A 22,339-nucleotide genomic window follows, 5' to 3' on the forward strand; every position below is an offset into this window, starting at 1 on the left:
ACATTGAGACACAGGCTTGTTTCAAACCAAAATGTGCAAGTTCACCGGTTGGCCCCTGGCATGGCAAGAGCTACTTGATGATGGTTTGGTGGCATCTGTTTGTTTAAAAGTATATAAAAAAAATGCCTAAGAGATCTTTAGATATGATGTAACAACAACGCCCTCAAATTGTAAGAAAATACTACGACAAACCACTGTTTAAAAAATATAGGTATAATCTTCGACATCAATTAAATCATAAGAAACTAAAGACAGAAATCTTTCAAATCCAACTTCATCTATAAATCGTCATGTCTTGTGCCGTTTGGTTTGTAATTATATCAGTAAAATGTGTCGGACACCCCGTGAACATGGCGCCCTGGCAAATTGACTCCCCGTGGCTCCGTTAAGCGCCCAACAGGCTATTTTCACTAGTAAGGCTTCCTCAATCAGAGACTTCGACATGATTTGGAACTTCCAAGTCCTCCATCTTCATGCTGAAAGCATGACTCAGGATTCAAGCTAAGGTTTATATTTATTTGAATACCTAACTAATATTTCCTGCAGAAAAAGTAACGGAAAAAGGGTTCTTTCTATAAATACACACATCGTGATAAGAAGTGGCTGTTAAAAATAAATATGTATGTATATCACAGTCGAGCACCATTTTCTTCTATTATTTTCGTAATAACAGGGATGGAAGTGTGGAATGTGTCCGTGGGTGGTAAATGACCTTTTTACCCCGGAGGAATACTCGATATTTTTGTATTAAGAGTGGGATTATTGTCGCTATGGTTGAGCAACTTCTTTTATGCGTTAAAAACTCGACACATTTACACTTTTGTGCTTGGACAATTTAAAAGGGATTACCTATAGAAGGAACTATCGTTGCAATGTAAAAATGATTCCACAGTTTAAATATATTCACTTAACTTTATTAACATGTTTAAACCTAAAATAATATAAAGTATATTGTTCGAGCTACAACAACAAAAAAACTGCCTAATACTAAATAAGGTACACACGTTCTTTATTTTCAAAAAGTCATTTTCTCAAATTAATAACCAAAACGAAAATTGACTTTCATTTTTACGAAAATGTTCACCGAGTCATCGAACCATGCTGATACAAAATTATGATGACTCGTTCAACCTCCTATGAAAATATTTGCTTGCGTCAGCTCCGTTATGAAACTGACGGTATATATAGCGTAACAAACGTCTCTTTTAAGCACTGGATTTGGCTGCTCGGCCCCTATCACAATTTAGAGCGGGGCCTCTTAAAAAGTGATCAGAACTTACTAGACTATCGAGAGTGAAAAGCGAAAAAAAAATCAGTTCGGCTTGGATGCTATTTCACCCTATTAGCTTTATGGTTAATCCAGGAGTTTTGCTTCTAACAGTTATTTAGCCATTGCAGTTTCCAACTTTAATGATATCGGTTGATGACGTGATTCTTCAATTGCTTACGTAGTTTGTTGTCATAACCAACGCTGCGCCTGAGTCGGTATTGCGTCACGTGCAATTGCGTGTCACCTGCGATCCTTACGCGCATAGATTTCCGTGGGTATATTCGACTGGAGAAAACTACCTCGCCTAAGCCACAGAAGACTTCTATGGAGCTGTAGTCGACGAAAATGCGCCAGTGAATGTGGGTGAGGGGCATCCAATCGGCTCGTCTAACGCCGTCTACCCCTCCACGATCCACGCTCACGAACCCACGCTCTGCAGAGAACGAGATGGTATACTGGCGCTCCCCACTCCACTCCAGGATTATCGCGGCATCATACATCACTGTGCTAGAGTTGACAAGCATCTCGAACGCCCTGGACCCCGCGTAGAACGCCTCCCCTGGACTGTACCATGCGTCCTCGAGCACTTCTGCACGCAGCTCAATAATTTCTCTCACCGGCACCATCAACAGCTTGCCCTGATACGTAAGCCTCAGTTCTCTCACTAGCGTCAGCATACTTGCCCAGCCGTCATTTGATTCTTCGAATTCACTCTCCCACATACCCAACCAGGCGACTAATAGTCTTCGTCCATCGAGGGATTGCATAGTTTTAGCTGCATAGAAATCGTGACCGTAATCCAGTTCATTGAAAGTTGCCGTCGAAATTTCCAAGTCTTCAAACTGTCCATTCAGATAGTTGAAAGACCCAATAACATACCCAGTCTGATATAGATTTCTAAAGCGATGACCATCGCCTTGTATGCCTTGAACCGACAAAATAAGTACATTGAATCCATCTATTTCAAAAAAATCTGGGCTCTCCCACATGTACCCCATGTCTCCGTATGACTTTGCTATTGTGCCATTCAATTTCCAATTGAATAAGTCAGGTGATGTGTATAATAGTAGATATGCTTCTTGCACTCTTGAACTTCCAATCAGCATGTACCACGAGTTTCTAAACCGCCATACTTTAGGATTTCTAAAGTCCGTGTTGCCAAACGGGCCTTCTCGTATTATGGGGTTGTACAAATACTTCTGGAAGATGATACCATCCGCACTGATAGCGACATTTTGAGTTTGATAGGTCTTGTTGTTGGAAAGCACATGTCCCGAGTAGAATAGTGTTAAATAACTGTTGTGTATGACTGCTGATCCAGAGAGACAGCCGTGTTTGTCGTAGTGGTCCTTGGGCACCAGCGCGGGCGGGTAGAACGCCCAGTCGACGAGGTTGTCACTGATAACGTGGCCCCAGTGGATCGGGCCCCACGCGCCGTTGTATGGATGGTACTGGTAGAATATGTGGTACTGCCGCTTGAAGAATATGAATCCGTTGGGATCGTTGAGCCAGCCTACTGGCGCAGAGATGTGGTACATGGGTCGGTACTTCTTCTTGAGGAGATATCTCTTCTGCTGTATGAAGTCCTCTATGTGTGCTAAGTCCTGCGCGAGCTCAGCCGTGGCCACGCAGAGCCACACTGCGAGTATGAACACTTCCATCTCAGTACGCGTCGGCGCAAACACTAAAGACTAAAGAAAAAAATGTATCTGGCCGTGATGACTCAAAAACGAAAGTCACAATAGAATATGTTTGTAAACAAATACTATAATAATGATTGGGGATTACACAACCACTTGTTCTAGTAAGGGACCAATTGTACAGGGTTACGTTATTTTGTTTAGTTAGATCATCTTTGGTAAACACTGCCGAAGTATACCGTTTGCCGGAACAATTCACTTAGCGGACGAGAAAGAGCATAGCTTTGTCTAATCTAGCCGGATTGTCAACCATAACTGTTGAAAAATATTGATGAATAATCGCTGCAAATAAATTCGGTTTTGAGCATGTTTTGCTTCCTGCTCTTATGAGTGTTTACAGTCAGGCTCGTCAGTTCATTAATGAAAAGGATCCTAGTCATATGCTGCCTATAATAACTACGCATATTTATTTTTCGCTATTGTGATGTAACAATAGTTCCTGCAATCAACATGCCGCTGTTTTGATTGCTAAACACATACCTCGCGTAATGCCTAATGCCAGGATTTTTGTTCAACTACCTATTCTTATATTTAAGCATAAAATTAATTCTTTGGGTTTTGAAAAGTAAACACTGGTTTTTTGACCAGGCATTCACGAGAATTGGGGTAAACAAAAATGTAGAACTAAGCACTTCCTTATATCAATGAATTTAATTTTATATCCCCCTTTTCAAACATGGGCCAATCACACAAACGAGCAGTAGTCATTTTATCTTCAATCCGGACTATTTAGACATATTATACTTACTCGATGGACCTTCACTGTTTTTGTAGCTTAAGAAATAATATTAGCTACCTTTTTACCTGGAACCCATATCAAAGGTTTTCCTTATCACAAAAAAGATACTTTTGTCTACAATTGAAACTAAAAAAATGGTTAAAATATTGTATATTTCTCAAATAAAACATTTCATATCAATAACAAAATATATGCTTAGGTACTATATATTGGATATGTTATTTCCTATAAATAATTAATAACTACATAAATCATTTTACGCTATAACGTTAATATAAAGTAGATATAATATTTCTTTTGAATATCATCAATATTCGAGTTAGCACCAGGTATTATTTAAATGGCATAAAAGTCGTCATAATGCATAATTACCTACTTAGTACTTAGATTCAATAAAAACACAGAGAAGTTACAAATAGAGTGGTAAACGGCAATTGACATTTGAGACGGGAAAAAAATTATTACATGAACATTTTTTTCCGAGATTCATGCGTTCGCTCCATTTGTTACTTACTCCGTGTACAAAGATATCACAGGATAAACATGTATTTTAATAAGTTTATTTTTATAATTGCTTTAATAGGTTAAATATTCGAGCTAAAATATTTTTTATATTGTTAGTATACAACAATAAGGCACTTTAGTAGCCTTTATTTTTGAGCAAGATCCGCCATGCGAAAAAAAATGGAATGTATTACGAAGTTTAATAATCACCTATTATAAAACTTATTTTAAATGGTACCTTACAGTTAATAATAATTACTCAAAATATTTTTCTTAATTTAGTTGCCAATTTATTCCAAAATTCAATTTATTTGCCGAATAGGCTTTATTTTAGCTTTATTTACCAATCAATTTCGTTTAAATTTTAAAATATTGCGTATATTAAAATGAAAAGATATGTATCGATTACAGTATTACACCTAGCCCCTTAAAAAACTAGAAAAATAAACATATTATTCGCCTTATTAAAATGTGTGAAAGATTCTCATTCTGACTGTATGAAAAGTAGCCAGTACTTATAGAAATAAAAGTGCAAAGCAACACAGGTACAGATCTGATATAAATTCGAGACTTTTTTCTCATATTTCTAAAGATATTTTTTTTTTCAAATTCTCTACCAATTTAAAAATTGAGTTTCACCATTTCATCAAAACCATAATCCACCCATAACCAATCATGAAATGAGGGCTACCGCGTATGAAATCGCCGCTAGAGGCGCTTGTGTAGCGTCAAATGCCAGTGTTTGTTTACGCGCGAGGGTTTATATTTCTAATTAAATTAATATTGTGAATATTTAACAATACTTTAGATTAATTGTAGCAAATACAGATCAGGGTTCTGCAAATGTCACTGCTTTGACACACTTTAATCTTTCGGAAACTTATGTTCGCATTTCTTTTTCGAGCAAAACGCCACTGCGCAACACTGTGGCATCGCCAATACGTTCACACTATAGTTCTATTGTATAACATATGATCTAATATAATCATCTAATTTAGATAGAAGTTTTGGCGCTCATAATACGAACTTTGATTGCCATAGTTTTAGACTCACGCTACAGCTGCGCCATCTGGTGAAACAAAAAACGGTAGCCCCCATTGCATTGGTCATTGGTCAAATCGGCGATTTGACAACTGAAAATGGTTTGCTTATCGTTAGAGTGGTCACGCGGTCGAGCGTTCTGCGTTCGAGCTCTACTACTTCTACTTGACCGACGCGGTCAGGATGCCTCCTGTGTATGTCTATGTAACGTAAAATGACATACAGAACGCAAAACTGAGCGCTTGAACGCTTGACCGCGTGACTGCTCCCTGTCTGACAGATCCCTCACTGTAAGACAGTGAGCATTACTTTTACATATAAAGTTTACGTCATAATACAAATGGTTACTTGTGTGTGTGTGTGAGTGCGCGATGCAGGTCCTGCCACAGCGCGGAGTGCTGCGCATGCGCGGCGGCGCGGGATCCTGCTAACGCCGGCAGCGCTTGTAGTGCTCGGGCTACGTAAGCTCTAGCTACGGCACCCTCCTGAGGAGAACAATCATGTTCATTAAAGACAAATTTTGACATAGACAGATGGATAGATTTACTTTGATAGGTACACCAATTTAAAAATAATTATGTATAGTCACTGTTGCTTTATCAACTAATGCAAAAAGCTGTGAGGCATACCAGGGCAGTCACAGTAGACATCGTTGTCTTTTCATGGAAATACTGCGTAAAACACTCACGGTGCGGATACTAAGGGCGCTAACAAACTAGCGGTTATTACGCGGGCAACGCTCGGTTCTTATAGGTACGCGAACCTAAACAACTGACAGCTACCAGTATGAACGACGACACCCGAATATTTCACGCTTAGAGAAAACCAAGTAACCAATCCTGCTCATACAAAAGCGCTCTAATTAACCCAGCTATAATAACATTTCACATACCTGCAAAGCAGCTCTCAAAGCATACCGATGCCTGTCCCGCAGAGGCCTCGCTTGCGGGGCATGCGGGGCAGCCGCCGCGGCCGCCGCCCTCTCCGCGTGTAAGCCCCGCGACAGGCGAGCACACAGCTCCCTGTACGCCCCACATGCTTCCCCCGCAAGGCGTACTAGACCATCCGACCCTTCTTCTTCGGGATATTCTTCTGTGTCGTCTGACTCGACTGTGCAGGCTAACCTGTTATATCGCCAAAGCATTTAGGCATTTATAAATTATGTATTATTTTATAAGTATTTTTATGTACGATATATGTGTATTTTTATATGGGCCCTAGTTGCCTGAAATAAATGTTGAATTTATTGAATATTTTTATTTTGGGAAAATATGAGCTATTCACGATTTGATAAAAACCGGCCAAGTGCGAGTCGGACTCGCGCACGAAGGGTTCCGTACCAGAGCAAAAATGAGCAAAAAAATCACGTTTGTTGTATGTACCCCCAAAATAATTATTTTATTCTAGTTTTCAGTATTTGTTGTTATAACAGCAACAAAAATACATCATCTGTGAAAATTTCAACTCTCATACTATCACGGTTCATGAGATACAGCCTGGTGACAGACGGACGGAGGGACGGACAGAGGAGCGAAAACAATAGGGTCCCGTTTTACCCTTTGGGAACCCTAAAAAAGTTCCTGAGTACTCCATTTGTTCACTACTCCATGTTTCGTATTTATATGAGAGTGGTTAGGATTGGATGTATAATCTGTTTTCGAATTACCCAAAATAAATGCAGATTGTTTATCGTATCTATTGGCCTGTAAAAATTACTTACTTAAAACTCGTATGACAAATAGAGTCAATAATTTAATACTCCATTTACATACTAAGTACCCTGTGTTTTACATTACAAGAACATTACTTTAAGAAGTAAATGCTTTCATCCACGTACCGTGATTACTTCGCGCGCCTGAATAAAAGTAGCCATTTAACACTATATTTAACACTATTTCTTTTTTGCCATTTGCGAATTAATTCTCGCGTTCAAACAAACTCTTCGGCTTAATATCATTAACTTCATATTGTAAGGTATACGTACTGAGCAGCAGCAGCGAGCGCATGCGGCACGGTGGTGCTGCCAGGAGCGGCCAGAGCGGCGGGAGCGGCCAGAGCGCTCAGCGCCGCGCCCAGCTCGCGCATATCACTTCTTTCCGCTAAGCCTCGCTCTTGTACTGAAACACGATAATTTTAATTAACACTTTATACTTAATAGCATGCTTTTATTTTAATGAGCACTAAGCTTGAGCACTCTTTAGTTGACATTTCCTGAACATTCCAGTATCTTACACAAGATGATTTAGTAAAAATACAGCTTTCAGTAAACCTATTCATTTCTTTCAATGATTTTTTAGTTGGATCTTGAGTATACAATTCGGAATGTCTAACTCTCAGTAAAACCACAGATTATATAATAGTTACTACGTAACAGATAAATCACTCCATACAAAAAAGTCCATACCTACTGTTATAAGCACCTACAAGTTCCCCAACTACCTACAAATTCCTAGCTGCGTTATAAAATGAACCTTAATGCCTTTAGCACACTGACGCCGCGAACCGCGATAGCGAAACTGCGGTAAGTCTGTCCCACACTTCGAAACGTATCGCGTTATGTTACATCTCGCTCTATCGCCTATGACTTCCTATAATTGCATCTTAGTTTGTGTGGTATCGTTGTACCTCGCGATACTTATTTCACACGGACGCCGCTGTACCGCCATTTTAGTTTCGCCGCTGGGAGAGAAACGACGCGATTTGTCTTTTTCGACAGAATATCGCGACGATACAAGATGACGGAGGTAGAAACTGAAAGAATTATTAATGAAATTCGAGGTTATCCCGAATTATACCTTATGGGACATCCTGATTACAAGAATTCGTATAAAAAAGAAGTGGCGTGGCGAAAAATCGAGGGAAGTACCGGCTTGGATGGTGAGTTGAATTTAACCTAAAGTGCCCGGTAAACGATCAAACGTGTTTGTCAAATTTTACGTGTTTATCAATTTTTTTGAGAGTGTGCGGCTGTGTTTGAAGTGTTTGTCAAACAATCTACGTTGATCTACGTGTTTGAAGCGTTTAATGAAAATCATTTTGTTCCTTGGTTTGATCGTGTACGCGGTTGTTTGAAGAAAACGTAAAGTTTGACAAACAAGTTTGAACGTTTACCTGGCCCTTAACTGCGGTTTAATACAAATTAATGCAAAGTTACGCGTTCAAGAAAGAAAAAAAATTAAATAAATGGTTATTAAGATGTAGGGGCAGATAGGATGTTTTCATCCCTACCGACCCCATACAACTTTCGGTAGGGTGGATGAGCATGAAATTAGGTATTTTGAATTCTGACGGACTCCTCATAAGGACTCCTTACTGGGTGAGAGCCATGGGGTCCGTTTGGAATAATCTTAAAGGATGTTTTAAAAAATGTAGATGTGTACAATGCATTCCATTTAATTACAGAAACTAGCTTTTAAAATAATTCACAAAATTTTGTCTAACATCAAACGCTTCATTATTTGCCCTATGTCTGTTTGGTTGTATGGATACAAATGCTCCCAAAGGATTAGTAGAATTTTGGTTTTCATACACATAGGCACTTTCCATATCTTGTAAATAATTGTGTAGACATGCTGCTGCTTTGACGACTTTTACGGTATTGTTTATATCAGTTTCAAAGGGTCTCAAAAATATACGAAACTTCTGGGCCAATATTCCGAATGCACATTCCACGACAACTCTAGCTCTACTTAATGCACGATTAAATTTTTTTTTATCAGGATCATTTATTATTGATTCTCTAGTAAACGGTCTCATTAGAAAAGTTTCCAATCTAAAACCTCCATCGCCGATGAACACGTGTGGTGTAGGGTTTTCACAACCTGGTAAAGGTTTAGATGCAGGCAATTCCATTTTCCTTCCTTTTACAAGTTTGTAGAGTGTTGAATTTTCAAAAATTGTACTATCTGAATCCTTGCCATATGATCCAACATCTATATAAATGAACTTATAATGTGCATCAACTAGCGCCAGAAGAACGATAGAAAATTTATTTTTGTAGCAATAAAACATCGATCCACTGTTAGGTGGAGACTTGATAGTTATATGTTTTCCATCAATACTCCCAAGGCAGTTTGGAAAGCCCCATATTGTATAAAATCCTTCTGATATTTGCTCCCATGTCTGTAGAGTTGGTACTGGAATGTATATTGGCTGCAATACTTTCCAAATAGCTTCACAAACTTCAGAAACTATACTTGAAACGGTGCTATACCCATTCGGTATGAAGATGAAATAGTAGTAAAAGTATCGCCCGTAGCCAAAAATCTGAAAAATGAAATACAGAATGTATTACGCTGTGTGAGATTTGTTAAATCTGCATAATCTACATGTGTCTCCTAATTTTGTTTCAGTGAAATCACTAAAAGCAAAATGGAAAAATCTGCGTGATACTTACAAGAAGTACAAACAGTCTCAACTAACATTTAGTGGGCAAGCTGCAAAGAAATATGCTAATTGGGTGTGGGCTGAACACATGAGTTATGTGGATTCTACAACAAATTTACGATCTACTGAGAGCACTTTAAATACTAGCCCTCCAAAACTGCAAGCAGCGGAAAATAATAAGATTGAAAATTTACTTCAAAATCCAACGGATATAGAAGAACGAGTAGAACCTATAATCGGAAATGAGACACAACAAGAAGCACAGGATGATGGGTCAGTAAGCAATATTTCAGAGACAGGAAGCGATCTATATCGAAGAAGAAGACGCCGAAACTTAGATCCATCCGATAAAATTATTAATTATTTAGAAAAGAGGAAGATTGCAAAATCATCTACTCCAAATACAGGTCAAAATCTAGTTAATGTATTGTGTGACAGGCTTGATATGACATTTTTAGGTTTTGCTGACAGTGTCAAGAAACTTTCTTTGAACAACCAAGCCATTATTAAATTACAAATCATGAAATTAATAACCGAGTATGAATTAAAAGAAATAACAAGTGACAATAGACCAAACTCTAGCAACAGTACCTATGTTTCGACTCCAGAAAGTATTACTCTCGATGATCTTAGCAATCACAGCAATCGTAACGTCCGTCAACCATCCACATCAGGCGTCAACTATCATAATACACTTTCAAACACGCAAAGCCAAACAGAAAATCGTGACCTCAATCAGCCGTCCACATCAGGTGTACACCCATAATAATATACGAACACCTAATATCATCATTTTACAATCATCTGAAATCAGTGATCAACACACATCACAAATCATAACTGATGAAAAAAGTACTCAAAAGTACATCATGATTCAACCATCAGACCAAAGAAATGATAATAAGGAAAATAATTACTTGAGTGCTCAAAGTTGTTTTGCTAATTGGAACGAGTAATGAAACATGTGTGCGAATTATCTACTACATACTAATCTAAATTGTATTTTTTAAATAAATAAATAAACTTACCTTAAACATATTGCCAATCTTTCCTTTGAGGATATACTTTCCCTGAAGTTTGTATTTTTCTTCTGGATATATGGCTGAAGTTGGTTGTGCAAGTAATCAAAAGTTTCAGGCGACATTCTAAAATAAGTGAAAAAACGATCACTATGCTGCTGTAGTTCTTTGCATAATTTATTTTCTCCAAGCTTCTTTCTTTTTTGATTAATTTCATGAACCCATATTCTTCGTCTTTTTCTTAATGTCGATACAAGAAGAAATAGTTCTTCTTCTTCAGATTCAGAAAGAAACCAGTCTGACTCAAACGACATGTTGCACTAAAATGAATAGGAAAATGCGATACTGAAATGCGGTGTGAAAACGACCGCTTAAATTTCGCTTGTTTACCGCTTTTTCCTGTTCGCTATCGCGGTTTGCGGCGTCAGTGTGCTAACGCCGTAAAAGCTCGAGCGCTTGATCGTTATTCCAATGCGATAGCGCACAGTTCAGTGACCGCAACCGTTCCGTGGCCGTGCTTAGGGTTGCTTCTTACAATTTATTAATATTTAAGTAGGAAAACAAAGTTACGCTTATTTTAAGATAGCCTTTTTTAAAACTGAGTTTTTAAATAAAAAGTAATATCAAGAATATTTTTCTTTAGTTAACTATTGCATTGCCTACTAAAATGGAGTATGGGTACATATTACTAAATATTACCTAATACGTAAGCATAGGTAAGTAAAGCTTTCGTCAAAATCAAAGGCGGTTTCCAACTATTTTTCGAGCACAAGTGCCATACCCCATATGGTACGACTCCGTCGAGTGTTGATACATACCTAAAATTGGTTTCTGCGTAGCGACACGCGTAATGTTCCGAGTCGTCATTAAGTTGGACCAGAACTATATACCTACTTACACTCGAGATGTGTTTTGAGCTACAAAACTCACAATACAGTTCATATAACTAAGTAGGTATCTAAAGTAAAATAAGTACCTAATGATCTCTGTTGTTAAAGTCATAAAGTAGATAAGTATTAATTTATTAAAAAAAAATAGAATTACTAGATAAGTTCATAAATATAAAGTGTTTCTAAATCTTACAATAGTCAGATATAAACCAACACAACTCAAAATAATCCATCAGTTTGTTAGGTAGCTTAAAAAACCTAATAAAAACCAACAGCATAACATGCCACGAAATAAAAATAATAATATTGGAACGCGCGCGGCGCGTGTGACTATTGAAAGCCCTGAGCCGCGTGGGGCTACCGGTAACCCAGCGAGCGGTAGGCATTTATCGCGCGCAAGTACGTCGAGTGACAGAGGCCTGGTAAAACCTAGAATCTTCATATGTATATGCTGAATTTTTCTCTTTAACACATGGATATGCATGTATGCTAACGCCCCATAATAACATTCACAACATACCTTTCTCGAAGATCTGCGTGAGCCTGCCAAGGCCGAGATGCGCCAATCGCAATTGTTCCTGTTCGTTAACGAGCGCCGCTTGCATTTCCTCCGTAGACACGTCACTCTGCAAACATTTACAAGTCACTATAGCTTTCGCCAAACTTTATGTCGTCGAACATTGCGCGAGACGCTGCGCGGAAACCGTCTTTATACAACACTAGCTTCCGCCCGCGGCTTCGCCCGCGTAGAGTTCGGTTATTTCGCGTTTCTAAGAGAACTCTTCAAAAGTCCGGGATAAAAACTATCCCATGATCTTTCTCAAGGTCAACTCTATCTCTGTACCAAATTTTATTAAAATCAGTTCAGTGGTTTAGACGTGAAAGCGTAACAGCAGGCCTCTGTCACTCGACGTACTTGCGCGCGATAAATGCCTACCGCTCGCTGGGTTACCGGTAGCCCCACGCGGCACAGGGCTTTCGACAGCCGCTCGCGACGCGCGCGTTTTATGTTTATTATTTTTATTTGTGAACATGAGACCTCTGGCCAGTTATGTGCTGTGCTTGGTTGCAGATCAAGTAAAAGAAAAAATATAAAGCTTTCGTTTTTCCGTTTACCTAGAGATGTAGACAGGTCAGTTATTGTTTATTTTTTATTTGGTTTTTAAAATTATCTAATAAACTGAAGAACTATTTTGATTTGTGTAGGTGTATATGTGACTATTTTAGGAAAATATAAAGGTTTCCTATTATATATGTATAGGCATTTGGAAATATTTTATACCTGAATATACATAGGTTTCGATTTTTTTAAGTAAAAATACTTATCTTCTTTGTCATTTTAAAAATAAGCGACTTACTTTAGATACTTAAATTATAGAGATACTTATACCTTATACTTAGTTATACATGCAATGATTACCGAGTTTTGTAGCTAAAAACATTTCGAGTATAAGTAGGTATAGTTCTCGTCCAACTAAATGGTGGCTTGGAACATTGCATATATCGCTGCGCAGAAACCAATTTTGGGTAAGTAGGTATGTATCAGCGGTCAGCGGTGTTATGCCAGGGGTAATAGGTAAGTATAGAATACTTGCGTGTTCTGTGCTCGAAAAGTAGTTGGGCACCTCCATTGATTCGGGAAGTCAGTTACAAATAAGCGTAATTTTGTTCCCTATTTAATTGTAAGAGGCAACCCTACGCTCGCTGTCGGCACGGTCGCGGTCACTGAACTGTGCGCTATCGCATTGAAATAACAATCGAGCGCTGGAGTTTTTAAGGTTCATTTTATAACGCAGCTATGAATTTGTAGGTAGTTTGGAAACTTGTAGGTGCTTATAACAGTAGGTATGGACTTTTTTGTATCGAGTGATTTATCTGTTACGTAGTAACTATTATATAATCTGTGGTAACAGACAGACAGGCAGACAAACAGACAGCGTTAGGTACTTTCGCATTTATAATATTAGTAGGGATTTGAGAAGGCATTTAACTAAAGGTAAACAATCTTGATAGGTAAGAATTTTTGCACCAACAAAGAGTCCATTGATTAAATTACCTACTTATTGTTATTAGGTATTGCATTCACATTGACTTTTAAGTTTTTAAATGACACATCATAAGATGGTATCAAGTACTATCAAGATAGTTTATATTGACTTAAGTGCCGAGTTGTGTTCTTCAAATGGATGGCGCAGATTTGAGTTGACTTTTAAGAAAACTGTAACATATTATTACCTTGATTCCTAGATATCGGCACAGCAGCTTTTATTCTATTAAAATGTTTCTATATGCACAATAGAGCTATTATACCATATTACAGGACACTAAGGTACATGTTATGTAATTTATATGACCGACGCACACTACAAGTGATAAGGACTGTGACAGGATGCAACTAATAGGGATATAACATATTACAATGTTTGTGCCCTTCCTAAGGTCATAATATGGTAAAAATGATGCGTCTTTAAAAACTTCTATTGAAGTTTGAAGTCCACGGTTTTTTATTTGTGAAAGGTACCACTTATTTTATAACTCTAATATAAGTAAGGCTAGGCGCTGATTGCAACTTTTCGTCACCGTGACTTTTTGTCACTTAGTCAAGTGCAATGAAAACTATACTGAGTGCGCTCATTATGGTGACGTGATAAGACGGTGACAAATAGTTGCAGCAGCAGGCAATGCCGGAGTGACGTGACTGTCACTCGCGTACACGTACGTACATTACAATGGGAGTCCGCTCACTGGTGACTTTTTGTCACTCAGCCGGCATACAAAAATGAACGCGATTTGTCACCCAAGAACAGATTCAGTGAGCGCACCGTGGGTGACAGCAGGTGACAGTGACAAAAAGTCACGTTGACGAAAAGTTGCAATCAGCGCCTAGCCTAACTAATACAAGAATAATAGCTAGTGTTTCAGTTTCTGCACATATTTTTATAAAATTCTTCCTGTCAGAGTCCCATTATCAGTATAGGTACAACCAAAATAGGAAACACTTTATCATACTAAGGCTAGGCGCTGATTGCAACTTTTCGTCACCGTGACTTTTTGTCACTTAGTCAAGTGCAATGAAAACTATACTGAGTGCGCTCATTATGGTGACGTGATAAGACGGTGACAAATAGTTGCAGCAGCAGGCAATGCCGGAGTGACGTGACTGTCACTCGCGTACACGTACGTACATTACAATGGGAGTCCGCTCACTGGTGACTTTTTGTCACTCAGCCGGCATACAAAAATGAACGCGATTTGTCACCCAAGAACAGATTCAGTGAGCGCACCGTGGGTGACAGCAGGTGACAGTGACAAAAAGTCACGTTGACGAAAAGTTGCAATCAGCGCCTAGCCTTACAGTACAATCCTTAGTTGGTATGCTTGAAATGTTAAATTAAATTGTTGTTTTAAGGCTAGGCGCTGATTGCAACTTTTCGTCACCGTGACTTTTTGTCACTTAGTCAAGTGCAATGAAAACTATACTGAGTGCGCTCATTATGGTGACGTGATAAGACGGTGACAAATAGTTGCAGCAGCAGGCAATGCCGGAGTGACGTGACTGTCACTCGCGTACACGTACGTACATTACAATGGGAGTCCGCTCACTGGTGACTTTTTGTCACTCAGCCGGCATACAAAAATGAACGCGATTTGTCACCCAAGAACAGATTCAGTGAGCGCACCGTGGGTGACAGCAGGTGACAGTGACAAAAAGTCACGTTGACGAAAAGTTGCAATCAGCGCCTAGCCTAAATAATAAGGCCCGCCGCTGATTGTAACTTTTTGTCACCGTGACTTTTTGTCACCGTGACTTTTTGTCACTATCACCTGCTGTCACCCACGTTGCGCTCACTGAATCTGTTCTTGGGTGACAAATCGCGTTCATTTTTGTATGCCGGCTGAGTGACAAAAAGTCACCAGTGAGCGGACTCATACACCATTGTATTACTCCCATTGGGCGAGTGACAGTCACGTCACTCCGGCATTGCCTGCTGCTGCAACTATTTGTCACCATATTGTCACGTCACCATAATAAGCGCACACAGTATAGTTTTCATTGCACTTGACTAAGTGACAAAAAGTCACGGTGACGAAAAGTTGCAATCAGCGGCTAGCCTAAGGCCCGCCGCTGATTGTAACTTTTTGTCACCGTGACTTTTTGTCACTGTCACCTGCTGTCACCCACGATGCGCTCACTGAATCTGTTCTTGGGTGACAAATCGCGTTCATTTTCGTATGCCGGCTGAGTGACAAAAAGTCACCAGTGAGTGGACTCCCATTGTAATGTACAGGGCGAGTGACAGTCACGTCACTCCGGCATTGCCTGCTGCTGCAACTATTTGTCACCGTATCCACGTCACCATAATGAGCGCACTCAGTATAGTTTTCATTGCACTTGACTAAGTGACAAAAAGTCACGGTGACGAAAAGTTGCAATCAGCGGCTAGCCTAAGCTTTTACAGGCATGGGCAATAGTTCTTCTAAGAATCATGCAATTTCCAAGTATAACCAAAATAATTACCATTCTTAATGGGGAATTTCATTACGGAATTATTTCCACGGCAAAGAGGTTTGTCACACATTTTATAACAAAACAACTTGCCTATTTCAATAATAAATAAACAATTCTTACCGGCCCCTCTTCCTGTGTTCCCGCTAACACAAACTCATCATGCTTCGGCTTCTCAAGTCGAACAGTACTTTCACACAGGAATATTCTCAGATCTGCATCATGAGCCAGGACTGGGTGCCTAGCAACCAGCGTTAGCCAGCGTTGGAGGGCCGCTCTCCGGCGTAAGAGGAACCGCGAACTGCCTCCACCGACCACCACGCGTTTGGGTGGGAGACGACATATTGCACTGGAATTTTAAGTTTTTGTTTTATAATAAAGTCCTTTTATTTATTAAAACTTAGTTATATGCAGATAATAAGGTTGACCCTTGTGGTCAAGCCCCACAAATGAGATTAATTATATCTTAGGAGTGCTGTAAATGTGATGGATAATTCACCACTACACTGTCCATGTTGCATACAAAATAGTTAAACATCTGTGTGTATCACATTTGACAGGGAAGTGGTTAACAAAACATAGGAAAATCTTTTATAAAAAAAAGCGATTTGAATTAAAAATTAATCAACATATTTGTACACTTACCGATAAGGGTACTTAGCATACAGGACATCGTATAACTGTACAAAATCATTGTATCTTCTAGAAACAGTAGTGCCATGTCGTCGGGAGCTCACGTAATATTCACAGTGCTTCAGAATGAGACCCTTGCGTTCAGGGACTAACTCCACGCTGATGACGTCTGTGGCTTCCAAGTCCTCAAACGTTACTACTTCTGTGATACTCGACATTATGATAACAGGAATGAATGTCTCTTTTGTTAAGCATGAAAGAAAAGTAATTACTGATATAAAAGATATATTTTATTACTAGGAAAAATAATAGTATAATAGAAGTCCAAGAATAAAACAATATAGGTACTTAAAAGAATGCAGGATATGTCATACATTTGTTTTACTATTGTTATTTCATTCCATGCAAAGCAAAAATGTAAAGCCGACCCCAACATAGATTGCAAAAGGCTTGTGAGATGATGAGCTTTGGCTCAAACCTGCTGATATATCTAAAGAAACAAGTTCGACCTTGGGATTATTGCATCCAATCATTTATTATATTTAATTTTCTTAATTGAATCTGTGCACATAAATCATTTTCTTTTTAGTTTTAGTAATATACAAAAATTCTCATAGTCATGGAATGTCATAGTTATTTTAAAAGCCTGAATTTTATCTGCATAGGGGGCGTTTTTATGTACGAGGTAAGAGCATCCTAAATTAGAAGTGAGTATGCTTCTTAAATAGCCGATATTATTTTATACACTTCTAACTATTAATACGCTTTTAAGTACAAGTATAATAAACAATGTAATAAGTATATTTAAAATGTAATTAAATTTCCAGTTACCTTACTTAAGAACTTGCAACGTTTGTTTACTTCCAAACTAAGTTAGCGTTAAGTAATACATTCGCCAACTGCAAATCAGCTAGTGTATCCACTTCCAAACTTTCTGTAGCACTAACTTCTAATATTGTACAACTGAAAGGATCGTTCAAATGTTAAAAACATGTTTATATCCGTATTTAACAACTTTAATAAAGTTTTAAAAATAGTGTTTTGGGTTACGTAGACTCTTCAGCTGTCAAACTAGCCAGCCAAGTAAAGTAACTGTCAAAAAGAGTGTCATGTCAAAAGCAAAACAGCTGGTATAGGCCAGGCCTAGTGTGGCTTTATCTGGCTCATAATTATAAAATCAGTACGTATTTCATTTTCAATGCTTTTTATCCTTAATTTTGGGATTCAAAACAGGGCAATCGAAGTCCTGAAAAAAATTTTGTAATACAGCATCCGCCTATGCTTTTCCTAAGTATATGAATAAATGAATGAAGTAATAAAATAAAGTGATTAGACAAAAAACTCAAATTTTTACATACTTGTTATTTTGAAATTTTCCCGTTATTAATAACGATCGTCTTGTTATGTAAAATGCTCCTGTTTCTAAAAAATCTCCTCCCCAATCCTGTCTACGAATTCGTTCACCAACTTTGAAATTCGCGGGATATAATTTTCCATTTAAAAGCTGCCAACGAAGTTTGAAACTCCTAAATAAAACGGGAATTTGAATAAAATGTTTATTGAAATTCATTTGTTTTACAATATTGTTCTTCCCACTTACCTTGTAACTGAGAACACACAATCGTAAGAAATCGGTTTAGCAATTTTTTGCACGGCTTCTCTCAGCTGTGTTGGTCGAATAAACGGTGAAGTAGCTTGCATTAACACAAGAATATTTACATCGGGTCTGGATTCCAAAAACTCAAGAACAGCCCAGATCGATGGTGCCCAATCAGAAGCCGTCACATAACTTCGATGAAATACCGTAACATTATCTGCAACACCATAACTTTGAGAAGATGTAAGTAGACTGTAATAATTTATTTTCTTTAATAGGAAACTCGTAACCAGACCTTTAATACTTTCTAGGGCTATGATTGGATGATCCGTAGATACGATAATATCATGAAATCCAGCTGCTTTTGCGGTATTTATTGCTCGCCTCAACAAACTGGCGCTACCTACTTTTTGTAAGTTTTTAAGGTGCAGGCCCTTCGAGCCACCTCGTGCAAGTATCAGAACCGCTATTTCAGTGATACTGTAATGTAAACTAAAAACATAACAAGCAAACAATATACTATTTATTTATTTAATAATATAGCAAATGAAATAATTAGTGAAAGAAGAAAAAATGGATACCTACACTGCATGGAAGAGGACATGAATAAAATGTATTAAAGAAGCTACGTACTCACATGGTTAATATTACAAGGACTTTAAACCACATTGTTTGGTCATTTATTTAATTACCAGAATACACAGAATACTTTGCTTACTTATTATAAATCAACAAAGAAATAGTGAAGTATTCGGTAACACTTTGTAGGTGCACTCCGGTTCAATTCGTTGATTAAATTAAAGGAAGGAAGTCTTCAATAAGTCAATAACAAGACTTGATCTAAAGTAAATAGGTCGAGATTGTTGCCGAACAAACCAAAACTATTCTAGTAGATGATAAGGTTTATGCTTATTTTTATAAATATCATCGGCTTATATAACATAGAATTTCAACTGTGTAATCTACATTCCACAGTATTAATGAGCTTGTATACTTGCCTTTACAATCAAGATGGAATGATTTATTATCAGTTCCTTGAAATTTAGGCAGAGACTACTGGGACTAGGATAATACAACAAAAATTCTGAAACTGGGCCTGAATAAAAATCGTGAAAAGAAATCCGTGGTATAATAGTTACGAATAAAATAGTTTGAATTTCACTGAGAAACAAAGAAAAGTCGAATGAGGTTTTGAAGCTGATAGAAATGCTGACAGTGACACTATTTTGGCAGGTGCCAAAATATGTAAACATAGAAGCCGCGCGACTTCGCAAGCCTCTTTTTACAATTATTTAAGAATAATATTATTAATTGGATTGGATAACATTACTAAGGTAATAACGATGAAGACTATAGAAGACCTCGAAAAGGAGCTAAAAAGTGTAGATAAGGAAATATCTAAAGTAGATGCTGAAATATCTAAATGGAAGAACAAACAACGTGTTCTTCACGAAAAGAAGCTCGCATTGAAGAATTCCATAAATAAACTAAAAACAGATACACTAGCTAGTGTAGATTGGGCGGGAACTACTTACGAGTGGTCCGAGGACGTGGACAACACTTTGAAAAACGTGTTTCAGATCGAAAGCTTCAGACCGAAACAATTGGGTGCTATTAATTCCACCCTTTCAGGACAGCATGCTATAGTGGTAATGCCCACAGGCGCGGGCAAGAGCCTGTGCTACCAGTTACCCGCGCTAGTAAAACCTGGCCTCACAGTCGTAGTCTCACCACTCATATCACTAATGGAAGATCAAGTTAGATCGCTTACCAAAAGGAACATACCAGCTAAGTTGATCACAAGCTCAAGTTCTAAGGAAGAAACTTCAGAAGCTCTGAACATACTGAAAGATAGTAAGACACAAATAAAGCTGCTCTATGTTACCCCTGAAAGGTTTGCTAAGAGTAAAAGATTTATGTCCAATTTACAAAAATGTCATGCAGATGGCAGGTTACAGAGGATTGCTATTGATGAAGTCCATTGCTGTTCCCAATGGGGCCATGACTTCAGGCCCGATTACAAGTACTTGGGTATTTTGTCTAACATGTTCCCAAATGTGCCTATCTTAGGTCTGACTGCTACTGCCACAGCTAATGTTCTCACAGATGTACAAAAAATTCTTAATATTCCTGGTTGCCTTGTTATAAAGTCTACATTTAACAGACCCAACTTATTCTATAAAATACTGGAGAAACCAACATCACAAGAGGAATGTCTAACAATACTTGAGAGACTATTGAAAGGCAGGTATAATGGGGAAAGTGGAATCATATACACAAACAGCATAAAAGACTGTGAAGATATTTCTGATGGCTTGCGGAAAAGAGCTCTGAAAGTTGGTTGCTATCATGCAAACTTGGATGCGAATACCCGGTCACAAGTCCATCTGAAGTGGCATGACAAACACTATCAAGCTATTGTAGCCACTGTAGCCTTCGGGATGGGAATTGACAAACCTGATGTAAGGTTTGTTATTCATCACACAATAAGTAAATCCATGGAAAACTACTATCAAGAAAGTGGCAGGGCCGGTCGCGATGGCCTCAGAGCAGAATGTGTGACTTTGTATAGAATGCAAGATGTCTTCAAAGTCAGTACCATGGTGTTCTCTTCTGTTGGCAGTCTAGAACATTTGTATGGCATGGTAAAATATTGTCTCAATGGTTCATTATGTAGGAGGCTTCTGATAGCTGAGCATTTTGATGAGAACTGGGGCAATGCAGACTGTAACAAAATGTGTGATGTATGTTCTAACACCAATCTGAGTGTAAAAGAAATTAATCTCAGGCCACATTGCAAGACATTAGCTGGTATTATTGAGAATGCAGAAAAGCAGGATGTAAAACTGACTGCACAGAAGTTGCTTGATGCATGGTTTTTGAAAGGCCCTGTAAATCTGAGACACAAGGGGAAAGAGCCAAATATTTCAAGAGTCTTAGGTGAAGATGTGATTGCATATTTACTGGTTGGAAATTATTTAATAGAAGATTTTCACTTCACAGCATATTCTACAATAAGTTATATAAAAATTGGTCCAAATATGGATGCGTTTGATGATGATAGCTTTATGCTTAACATGCCAGTAAGGAGATATTCATCCTTCGAACTGCAGGAGAAAGCTCCAAATGATTTTATACCTCAACCTGAAGCCTCCGATGAGAAACCAGGAAATGGACATAAAGCAAAAAAACGGAAATCTAGTCCCGGTGATGATTCCAAGTCGAAAATCAAAAAGGCTATAATAATTGATGACAGTGATTGATTGTGAATTACCACATAAATATAGCCTTCTCACTCATACAACATTATTGTATTTATCACTGCTGAACTATGTAAGGTCAGTATCAACCAAATAAAATATTTATTCATCCTCCGAGCTTTTTCCCAATCATGTTGGGGTCGGCTTCCAGTCTAACCGGATTCAGCTGAGTACCAGTGCTTTACAAGAAGCGACTGCCTATCTGACCTCCTCAACCCAGTAACCCGGGCAACCCGATACCCATTGGTTAGACTGGTGTCAGACTTTCTGGCTTCTGACTACCCGTAACGACTGCCAAGGATGTTCACTGACAGCCGGGACCTACAGTTTAACGTGCCATCCGAAACACAGTCAATGGTGTCTAAGATATACTTAGAAAGTACATACAAACTTAGAAAAGTTGCATTGGTACTTGCCTGAACCTGGGATCGAACCCGTGCTCTCATACTTGAGGTTGGTCTTTTACCCACTAGGCCACCACGACATTTCAAATAAAATATTTATTATAAATTAAAATTATGCAGAATAGTTTATAATATTGTTTCAATTTTTTTTCCATTTTCAAGTCTACATAAACGAAAAATATCTGGTTCTCAGAAAAATAATCTGGCAGTACCGCAAAAATACTTCGGCGTCTTCGTAGGGTAGCTGGCAGTGGCGCCGAGTTATGTGTTTGCTGTCGCTCATCATCAATCAATAAGCATATATTCCTATGTAGACTAGACAGGATTAAAACAATTATTAAAATCATTAATATCTTTCTAATTCTACATTGCAGTAGTTTCAGTGTCAG

The 22,339-nt window shown here is 38.3% G+C and overlaps 3 protein-coding genes and 1 pseudogene across 5 annotated transcripts; 2 read left to right on the forward strand and 2 right to left on the reverse strand.

The window, feature by feature from the left end:
* Positions 1-993: 993 nt before the first annotated feature.
* Positions 994-2,931, reverse strand: LOC124633396 (raffinose invertase-like). The gene has a single exon (XM_047168594.1). It carries the CDS (start codon positions 2,929-2,931, stop codon positions 1,408-1,410), a length of 1,524 nt encoding a protein of 507 aa, XP_047024550.1. The 3' UTR covers positions 994-1,407.
* Positions 2,932-3,843: 912 nt separating this feature from the next.
* LOC124633018 (sorting nexin-8-like) lies at positions 3,844-17,768 on the reverse strand. The gene is made up of 7 exons (XM_047168100.1): positions 17,521-17,768; positions 16,702-16,930; positions 16,180-16,405; positions 12,070-12,175; positions 7,239-7,371; positions 6,147-6,378; positions 3,844-5,739 (listed from the first exon to the last, which is right to left on the reverse strand). The coding sequence occupies exons 2-7, from the start codon at positions 16,905-16,907 to the stop codon at positions 5,599-5,601; spliced, it is 1,044 nt and encodes a 347-aa protein (XP_047024056.1). The 5' UTR covers positions 16,908-16,930; positions 17,521-17,768; the 3' UTR covers positions 3,844-5,598.
* LOC124633017 lies at positions 7,900-10,618 on the forward strand (annotated as a pseudogene).
* Positions 17,769-19,444: 1,676 nt separating the features above from the next.
* LOC124633015 (ATP-dependent DNA helicase Q1-like) lies at positions 19,445-22,296 on the forward strand. 3 transcript variants are annotated; one of them, XM_047168097.1, is made up of 2 exons: positions 19,445-21,639; positions 22,038-22,296. In XM_047168097.1, the coding sequence occupies exon 1, from the start codon at positions 19,630-19,632 to the stop codon at positions 21,547-21,549; it is 1,920 nt and encodes a 639-aa protein (XP_047024053.1). In that variant the 5' UTR covers positions 19,445-19,629; the 3' UTR covers positions 21,550-21,639; positions 22,038-22,296. The 3 variants fall into 3 exon arrangements, with proteins under 3 accessions (XP_047024053.1, XP_047024055.1, XP_047024054.1); XM_047168099.1 differs by having other exon boundaries at positions 19,445-21,624; positions 22,113-22,296; XM_047168098.1 differs by having other exon boundaries at positions 19,445-21,624; positions 22,144-22,296.
* The last annotated feature ends 43 nt before the right edge of the window (positions 22,297-22,339 follow it).

This window comes from Helicoverpa zea, chromosome 9, assembly GCF_022581195.2.
Source record: "Helicoverpa zea isolate HzStark_Cry1AcR chromosome 9, ilHelZeax1.1, whole genome shotgun sequence".
Taxonomy (NCBI): Eukaryota; Metazoa; Arthropoda; class Insecta; order Lepidoptera; family Noctuidae; genus Helicoverpa; species Helicoverpa zea.